General features: G+C 40.1%; 1 protein-coding gene across 3 annotated transcripts in view; it reads right to left on the bottom strand.

The window, feature by feature from the left end:
- Positions 1-6253: 6253 nt before the first annotated feature.
- RBBP8 (RB binding protein 8, endonuclease) overlaps positions 6254-10367 on the bottom strand; it is a 97415-nt gene continuing 93301 nt past the window's right edge. For all 3 annotated transcript variants that reach the window (XM_025365483.1, XM_025365484.1, XM_025365485.1), the window contains one exon: positions 6254-6601. In XM_025365483.1, the coding sequence (XP_025221268.1) occupies positions 6504-6601 (98 nt within the window). In that variant the 3' untranslated portion in view covers positions 6254-6503. The remainder of the gene's footprint in view (positions 6602-10367) is intronic.

Below are 10367 nucleotides of genomic sequence, written 5' to 3'. Positions count from 1 at the left end.
GTACTACAGACTCAAGTCTAGAGTCTTAATTTTGCATTCAGGACCCAAGTTTACTGCCTCTCTTACTAAAACCACATGTTAGCTCTACTCCCTAGTTCTAATGCGTACACCTGCAAAGGGGAAAGAACATCAAACTGAGGTCCCAGATGCCATACATTCTGGTTCTAGCCCTTTGGGACCTTGGCAATCACTGAGTCTTTGGGCTCCTGTTTCTTCATTACAAAGTAAGGGGCTTGAATCAAATGATCTCTAAGGCCCCTTCTGACTCAGTATTTTAGCATCTCCACATTCCAATTAGTTTCCCAACTTAGATTGCATTGTCTCCTCTTTGCTTCTCTAGCTAGGTTAACTCATCCTAAGGCATAGTGTGGGTTCTAATTAGCCTTAAGATTTCTTCGGCACTCAGCCTAAGCCTCTTTGACCTCTTAGGCATCTTTTTATGGCTGGCTGTTCTCCCCCTGGGTAATAGGAGCTCATGCATTTCTTTGTATTCGTAAATGCCCAATACGTAGGTACACAATGTTGACTTTTGTTTTCCTCTCAAGACCATGAATTCTTACCTCTGCTCTTTGTTATATTTCAACAACAGCTATGTTGAAAGCTCTTTTTGGGCTGATGTGCTATCATTACTGTGACAAAGGTATGCAATTCATATGCTATATATCCTAGAAATTCTCTTTTGATTGCTCAGCCTCTAGTTTCCAACTAATTATTTCTCCAAAAAGAGCTCTCGGCTGGGCGCACTGGCTCACACCTGTAATCCCAGCACTTTGGGAGGCCAATGCGGATGGATCACCTGAGGACAGGAGTTGAAGACCAGCCTGGTCAACATGGCGAAACCCCGTCTCTACTAAAAATGCAATAAAAATTAGCCAGGCGTGTTGGTGCATGCCTGTAATCCCCGCTACTCAGGGGGCTGAGGCAGGAGAATCGCTGGAACCTGGGAGTAGGAGGTTGCAGTGAGCTGAGATCGCGCCACTGCACTCCAGCCTGGGCGACAAGAGACTCCGTTTCAAAAAAAAAAAAAAAATAAATAAAAATAATAAATAAAATAAAATAAATAAAAAATAGCTCTCTTCTGGCCTCTGCTGGTGTGATAGCAGACAACTGTTTCATTCTTTGCTTAAGTGCATGCCAAAGAATTAAAGTGTAAGGACACTTAAGTTTTCTTTTTTCTCTCTTTTCTTTTCCTCTTCTCTTCTGTGAGACAGGATCTTGCTCTGTTTCCCAGACTGGAGTGCAGTGACACAATCTCGGCTCACTGCAGCCTCGACTTCCCAGGCTCAAGTGATCCTCCCACCTTAGCCTCCTGAGTAGCTGGAACTATAGGCACACACCACCACACCTGGTTATTATTATTATTATTATTACTTTTTTGAGATGGAGTTTTGCTCTTATTGCCCACCCAGGCTGCAGTGCAATGGTGTGATCTCAGCTCACTGCAACCTCTGCCTGCCAGGTTCAAGCCATTCTCCTGACTCAGCCTCCCGAGTAGCTGGGATTACAGGCATGTGCCACCAACCACACCTGGCCAATTTTGTATTTTTAGGAGAGACAAGGTTTCTCCATGGTGGTCCGGCTGGTCTCGAACTCTTCTGACCTCAGGTAAGATTCGCCCGCCTTGGCCTCCCAAAGTGCTGGGATTACGGGTGTGAGCCACCACGCCCGGCCTATTATTATTTTTATAAGAGACAAGGTCTCGCCATGTTGCCCAGGTTAGTCTTGAACTGCTGGGCTCAAGTGATCCTCCAGCCTCAGCTTCCCAAAGTGCTGGGATTACATGCATGAGCCACTGTGCCCGGCCAACACTTCAGTTTTCTAAGGACTATTCTAACAGTTCAACTTGGCAGAGAGAAAAACTGAGGTGTCTCTTAAACTGCTAGATATGCTGAAAATACACAGTTGGATAGTAAAATTTGAGATATAGTTCAAATGCTTATTTCTGTTCAAAGATATAGTTCAAAGTGGCATTTTTCAAAATTAAACTCATGGATGTTATGAGATGACAAAGATGACAAAGTAAGATTCTTAGGTGTTTCTTTAAAAGCTTGCTCTTTTAGAGAATATCTGTCAAATTTTGCCGAATCCTGACACTGTACTTAGTATTGTGCCTGGTAAAGATAAAGCACTGAAGAAATGTTTGTCAAATGAATGAACTAGTGTTATTTGGTTTATGTAACATTAGTCTTTTTACGTAACTGAATTACAAATGAAAGACCACCTTGGAGCCAGGTGCAGTGGCTCATGCCTGTAATCCTAGCACTTTGAGAGGCCGGGGCAGGAGAATCACTTGAGCTCAGGAGTTCAAGACCAGCCTGGGCAACATAGTGAAAACTCATCTCTATAAAAAGAAAAAACAAAAAATTTAAAGAAAGACAATCTTTGGAGAAATCTTTGCCCTCTTTCAAATTTATTTCTTTCAGAGGGTCTAAGAATGCCCTATATACATTTAAAAATACAAGCTAGTTGCAGTTTATTATTTTGTTATTTATTGAGACAGGGTCTCACTCTGTCATCCAGCCTGGAGCACACTGGTGCGATCTTGGCTCACTGCTGCCTCAGCCTCCCGGGACTCAAGGGATCCTCCCACCTCAGTCTCCCAAGTAGCTCCTGTGCCACTGTGCCCAGCCTAGATGCAGTTTAAACTGTTACTAATACATTCAGCCTATTGGCAGCAGCCTTCCCAGTTGGACTTTGAGAAAACTTTTCACCGCATGAAATGTTTTAGGGAATATTCTTCGGTTTCATCTGGCTTTTCTCTCAAGGTAACATTATTATGTCTTCTACACATACTTGGGTACCCATGATTAACTCATTCACACTGTCCCATTTGACAACCTTAGGTTTCAGATGGTTTAATCAGAGTATCTCTTTACTAAAGGTAGGAAAGCTGGCAGTCAAATGTTAAGTGCTGACATATAAGTTCTGCATGTTTCCTAAGTTTAAATCAATGGTCTCTAACTTTAAAAAGCTTGCTAGTGGCCAGGTGTGGTGTCTCCTGCCTGTAATCTTAGTACTTTGGCAGGCTGAGATGGACGGATCACCTGTGGTCAAGAGTTTGAGACCAGTCTGGCCAACATGGTGAAACCCCATCTCTACTAAAAATACAAAAATTAGCCGGGCATGGTGGCGGGTGCCTGTAATTCCAGCTACCCAGGAGGCTGAGGCAGCAGAACCGCTTGAACTCAGGAGGTGGAGGTTGTAGTGAGCTGACATCGTACCACTGCATTCCAGTCTGGGTGACAGAGTGAGAGACTCCATCACCAAAAAAAAAAAAAAAAAAAAAAGCTTGCTGGCAACCTGACATTACATGTAACTATATATAACCGTGAATGACATACATTCTTATGAAAATATCGTCTAACATGTCTATTATACAAATACTTTACAAATGTATAAAGCCCTTTAATATACATTATCTTTTTAAAGAAAAGCTTGAGTGCACTGTCATAAACAGCCATTTTGCATTTATCTATCTAACTCAAATTTTTTTTTGGGTTTTTTTTTGAGACTAAGTGTTGCCCAGGCTGGAGTGCAGTGACGTGATCTCGGCTCACTGCAGCCTCCACCTCCCAGATTTAAGCGATTCTCCTGCCTCAGCCTCCTGAGTAGCTGGGATTACAGGCGTGTGCCACTACGCCCGACTAATTTTTACATTTTAGTAGAGATGGGGTTTCATCATGTTGGCCAGGCTGGTCTCAAGGTTTTGACCTCAAGTGATCCACCCACTCTGGCCTCCCAAAGTGCTAGGATTACAGGCATGAGCCACCGTGTCCCGCCACTGAAATGTTTTTAAAATGTGTCTATTTCCTTACTCCATTTAAAGGTAGAAGTTGGTCCACAGCAGATAAAAAGGGAGACAGACCTCAGTTCACTCAACTTCACAGTGTAACTGAAGAGAAAATGAAAACTGCTATAAATGGGATGGATAGCTGTGAAGCTACCATCAGGTGGACAAACCCTACCTCTCTGCTTAGGCTGCCTCTTAAAAAGCAAAATCCATTGGAAGTATACAGCTCCAACCACACATCCTGTGGTGCCTTGTTGAAATTCAGGTGTCTCTCAAAGTCCTGGCCTTTAGAAGGACTATACTATAGTGAAGATGAGTTAGTAGATTCTGGAATTAGGCAATTATGGGTTCTAATTTCATCCCTACTAGTTATTAGAGGTAGCCATGAGATGGGTAATTCTGACCTCTGAGAAGTCAGGAAAGTTATGAGGTAGGGCTTTCTGGAAACTTTTTTGTAGGGAACGAAAACAAATGGCATGTACTTTTTTTCTTCTTTTTGTGCAGAACATGGACATGATGCTAGAGGTGGCGGAGACTACTTTACAGATACCAGGATGAACACCAATATAAAGTATGGAAGAGCAGAAAACCAGGAGAAATCTGGGTCCCTAAGGCCATTATGGAGCTGCACTAGTGGCCTTGGACTGCTGACCTCTAGACTTTTTAAGGTGAGAAAAATACAGCCAGTAATTTGTTTTTTAATCTGCTGTTTTTTGGATCCTCTTTTTTTTTTGCCGCTTAACAATATTAAGTGATAAATTCACAGGGTTATTTGAGGATCGAAAGAGAAACATTTATGTGAAGAGTATAACACAGTTTTTGACATACAGTAAGTGATCAATCAATGACTACTACTATTTTTGGAAGATTAGCTGACTACCAGCAGAGAACAAAAATCAAACACAGAATAAACAATTTAGGAAGGGAAGAAAAGGGCTGAATAGAAATGATGATAGGGTGATAAAAAATTCAGAATCGCTGGGCACGGTGGCTCACGCCTGTAATCCCAGCACTTTGGGAGGCCGAGGCGGGCGGATCACAAGGTCAGGAAATCGAGACCATCCTGGCTAACATAGTGAAACCCCGTCTCTACTAAAAAATACAAAAAATAAGCTGGGCGTGGTGGCGGGCGCCTGTAGTCCCAGCTCCTCGGGAGGCTGAGGCAGGAGAATGGCATGAACCTGGGAGGCGGAGCTTGCAGTGAGCAGAGATTGTGCCACTGTACTCCAGCCTGGGCAAAAGAGTGAGATTCCGCCTCAAAAAAAAAAAATTTTCAGAATCATGGAGCCAAACAATGTACATAAGTGGTCTGACATAAAGTATATAATCAATATGTATAATTCCTTTTCCTATCCTATTTGTGAGAACACAAACTAATGCCATTTATTCACGAGAACCTTGATCAACAAGGAAGACCAGACTAAGCAAGAAGATTGGACTCTGAGAAGTAAAGATTGTATTTATAAGGTTATTTATATTTGAGTGAGACATTCCATTCAATGTCTCTTTCATTTCTGCTTATGTAATACTGTCAAGATATGGATCAAAGAAATACACAAAAGAGACACTGATAAACAAAATGTCACTAGAAAAGATGGCACAGATTGGTCAGTCATCTTAGTGACTCATATACTAGGTCCTAGAGGAATAGAAAGTTGCTAAATAGAAAAATCCATTTTGAAACCAAATTGTTCATAACATTTGTCAGTCCACAGAAATAATACAATAGAAGTTGAACAAATGGGCAGAGAACTCAACATATTTAACCTTGAAACTGCACCAGAAAAAAAAAAAAAAGTATGGCTGGGCACGGTGGCTCATGCCTTTAATCCCAGCACTTTGGGAGGCCGAGGCAGGTGGATCACGAGGTCAAGAGATCAAGACCATCCTGGCCAACACAGTGAAACCCCATCTCTACTAACAATACAAAAATTAGCTGGGCATGGTGGTGCGTGCCTGTAGTCCCAGCTACTCAGGAAGCTGAGGCAGGAGAATCACTTGAACCCGGGAGGCGGAGGTGGCAGTGGGCTGAGATTGTGCCACTGCACTCCAGCCTGGCAACAGAGCGAGACTCCTTCTCGGGGTGGGGGGAAGAAAGTATGATGAAAGAAAACATGTGAAGAGCTGGAAAATTAGGACCAGATCAGAGAATAATGTTTACAGTACATGGGAAAAGAAAAAAAGTCGATATTTGTGGTCACCTTGAAAAGAATTTATGACAGTATAGTACCTGATCCCAATTCAACAAAAGCTGGAGAGTTTTAAAAAACTATTAAAATATAGCCTTTCTTTTTTGTTTAAAAAAAAAAAAGACTTAAATGCTAGACACTGGTATGACCTAGAGAAGAGCAACTGATTAAGAAAAATCTGTAATGATTAAAATGAAGTCACTGCTCAATGTAAATACCAAGGGAAGACGAAGTAAAAAGAACAGAACTGAAAGGCAACAAATCAGACTACAACTATTGTATTTTCAAAATTGTATTAGGTATCACATCACTACATAAAGTAAATAAAAACTCTTAAGTTAGAGTGCAAAATGAAAGCGCCTTATTGTTTTAAAGGTGCAAAAGCAAAATATCGCAAACATTTTCAATAGAAAACTGATTTATAAATCCATTTATAGAAGATCAAAAAACCAATGTTTAATACCAACTTTAAGTATAAATAAGAAGGAAAAAACTGCTCCATCCTACTGTTTCTGTTTCAACGTCTATGTCTTCTGCTCTTTGCCTTTTGGAGAAAATATTGCGTTGTAAGGCTGACGTCTTTTTGGGCGAGGACAAGGATCAAGATCTTCCTTAATATAACCTTAAAAACAAATCATAAACTTAGAAGACTGTATGTGAAACATGTATTTCTTTCAGCTTATATCTAGTAAACATTTCTTATTTGATGCTTTGTAAGTTTATATAATTCTGATTATTAGCTTTGTGATGCTGATGATTGATCTCACTATTTAGCATGTTTCCTCATTTATAATAATGACAGCAGTAAACATTTACCAAATGGTTGCATACATCATCTCATATAACTCACATTCGTTTGAAGTAGTTTCTACTATACCTGTTTCACAGATGAGGTAATAGAGACCCAAGGAAGTTAAGTTACTTGTTCAAGTTCACAAAGCTAGCAAGTAGAGGAGCTGGGACCTGGCCCAAGCTCTTTCTTATTTCAGAACCAGAATTCTTAAACACTTTCCTATTCTGCCTCCTATAGGTAGTTGCAAAGGGGGACAAAGTGCTCAACATGAACTCTACTATAAATTTCAGGTACTTATCAAAAACACTTTTTACAGTAGCTATTTCAATAGATGACAATCCTTCTATACCATTCAGACTATTAGATCTCCTAAGGCGTCTCTAAGCATGTAATTTTCAGGGGAAGTATTTGCTCTGCCATACGCATAGGGGTGCAATCACAGGCTCTATCCAGATTGTTTCTATCTGGTGACCAGGCAGTGAGATATCACATCAAAGGTGACTCAATCTAGCTTAACAATGGGGAAAGCAGAAATACAGTGAAAGCTGTCAAGAGAGTTTGCATCTTTTGGAAAAACTATCCTACCGTTAAACATCTGGAGCTTCTCCAAAAGTGAAGAAGGTCTCTCTCTCCTTGTGCAGTTAAATCATCAGAACTCTTCATTGAGAACAGCTGCTTTTCAAAATTAAATTAAATTAATTGTTTTTTTGAAACAGGGTCTTGCTCTGTTGCCCAGGCTGGAGTGTAGTGGTGCAATCAAGGCTCACTGCAGCCTCCAAATCCAGGGCTCAAGCAATCCTTCCATCTCAGCCTTCCAAGTTACTGCTGGGACCACAGGCATGCGCCATCATACCTGGCTAATTTTATTATTTATTTCGTCTAGACCCAGGGTCTCACTCTGCTGCCACAGCTGGTCTTGAACTCCTGGGCTCAATGGATCCTCCCATCTTGGCCTCCCAAAGTGCTGGGATTACAGGTGTGAGACACTGTGCCCAGCTGAGAACAGTTTCCATAAGATGGCAAGGCTGAAATGAAATTCTAGGTGGTATAATTTTATCATCTGACATTTATTTAATGCTAGTTTTTCTTCTAGTGGGTAAAAATTTTAGATGTTTATCTATAACTGACAAACACAGGCCTAAAGCCTGAGGGCTACTAATTAATTAAAAAGTCAAATCATAAATATTCTAAACACTACTATACTTTTCAATCACATACCAGAAGACACATCCCGTTTTCATAAAACTATTTTTTTTTTTTAAGACAAGTCAGGTACAGTAGTGAGAATGAAGGGAAAGAGTAAAAGAAGGAGTTTGATCTGTAACTGAACGATCAACTGAGATAACTAATGGCCTCTGGAACAGCTAAAACTCAGTATTTTAAACCAAAAGGTAAGACTTAGTCTGCACCCGGGTAGTCTTTGGACCATGGAGAAAATAGCAAAAAATAATAAAGAGGTCAGATAAGTCCCTGCTTAGCTAATATTCTTCCTCTCTTGTGGCTTTTTTCTAAACAGCTTCATTCAAGTATACTTGGTATATATAAACTGTACATATGTAATGCATTTAGTTTATATATATATATAAACTGTACATATGTAATGCGAATATTTAGTTCTTATGTTTAAGGATGATTTTGAATTAAAATTCTTCATAAAACTAAGAGTATATTGTCTTATTAAAGAGAATGTCTGATTGAATGTCTGTACCAACATTCATTTAATAACAAATGAGTTTTGAACTATATGTGCCACATACAAAAAAAGTCTAAGAATACAATCATGTAGAGAATAAAATCTTTAAGAGGCCCCTTCAGGTCGGGTGTGGTGGCTTGAGCCTGTAATCCCAGCACAAGGCCAAGGCGGGTGGATCACTTGAGGTCAGGAGTTCGAGACAAGCCTGGCCAGAATGGTGAAACCCCATCTCTACTAAAAATACAAAGAAAAAAAAGCTGGGTGTGGTGGCATGTGCCTGTAGTCCCAGCTATTCAAGAGGCTGAGGCAGGAAAATCGCTTGAACCTGGGAGGTGGAGGTTGCAGTGAGCTGAGATCATGCCACTGCACTCCAGCCTGGGCCTTGCAGTGAGACTCCATCTCAAAAAAAAAAAAAAAAAAAAGCCCCTTCACAAAAACTAGCTATTAAATGCTCTATGAGCTCCTCTGGAATGATATTTTCACAACAAAGGGTCTGTGAAATGGACCCTGCTTAATTAAATAGCTCTTTTAAGGCTAAGGACTCGAGCTTTTCATTTCATTTAAACCAATGATTACAATGAAGTTTAGACCTTAGTGACTATGAATTACTATATGCCTGGAACAGTGGTAATGTCCAGATTAATAATCCTAGCTTGAGCACAGAAATGGGAGTATGCTACCCCAAAGAAAGTTATATGACATGAAGACTTCAGATCACATACCCAAATAACTCAACTTTGGTAGAAAATATAAAACCAGAAAAGTGTGGATCTATATTTTTTAGCATTATGCTGCTGGTAAGACAGAACAAAAATTACTACTCTTGACCTTTTATTAACAGCCTAAAAGCTGAATATATTCTCAAATTATATTAAATGTAAGTGCCATATCTAAACAAGCTAGTTGCATGTCAACAACCTAACAAATAAATATCTTTTTAATTCAGATACCATTTATAAACATGCAGCATTCTGGATAAGTGAGGTTTAAAAATCCAAAATTCATAGCAGGAGATTTAAAAAGATTCTCTCTTTTTAAATATAACTTTGCTGGTAGTTTTTGTTAGGTTATTTATTTTATTTAAAGTCATTTTGGCTGGGTGCAGTGGCTCATGGCTGTAATCCCAGCGTTTTGGGAGGTCAAGGCAGGAGGACCACTTGAGGCCAGGAGTTCCAGACCAGCCTGGGCAACATAGTGAGACCCTGTCTCTAGCGAAAAACAAAACAAAAAAGTGCTGGGTGTGGTGGCACATGCCTGTAGTCCTCACTACCTGGAAGGCTGAGATAGAAGGATAGTTTGAGTCCATAAGTCGGAGGCATCAGTGAGCCATGACTGTGCATGCCACTGCACTCCAGCCTGGGTGACAGAGTGAGGCCCTATATTTAAAAAAAAAAAAAAAAAAAAAAAAAAAAAAAATCATTTTGATGATAGAATAAAAGAGAAATTGTTTTTTGAAATTTGGTAAAGCAGAATAATATAAGCACAATCACATTAAAGTGATATAACCAATCTCTAATTCCAACTAAATTACTGAAGAGTTCTTTTATCTTTAGGAATGTTTTCATGTCACAAAACTAGCACCCAACCTGCAGAAAAGGTAAAGAAGCCATAGAAAAAAAGGTGCATGTTCACATTTGGGCATATACAGTATTTTATTTTATTATCTTATTTCATTTTATTTTTGAGACAGAGTCTTGCTCTGTTGCCCAGGCTGGAGTGCAATGGCACAATCTTGGCTCACTGCAACCTCCATCTCCTATGTTCAAGCGATTCACTTGCCTCAGCCTCCCAAGTAGCTGGGACTACAGGCATGTGCCACCATGCCTGGCTAATTTTTTGTATTTTAGTAGAGATGGGACTTCACCATGTTGGCCAGGCTGGTCTTTAACTCCTGACCTCAGG

Source organism: Theropithecus gelada, chromosome 18, assembly GCF_003255815.1.
Source record: "Theropithecus gelada isolate Dixy chromosome 18, Tgel_1.0, whole genome shotgun sequence".
NCBI classification, from domain to species: domain Eukaryota; kingdom Metazoa; phylum Chordata; class Mammalia; order Primates; family Cercopithecidae; genus Theropithecus; species Theropithecus gelada.
Note: the sequence above shows the minus strand (reverse complement) of the source record. Positions and strands in the feature narration are given on the sequence as shown.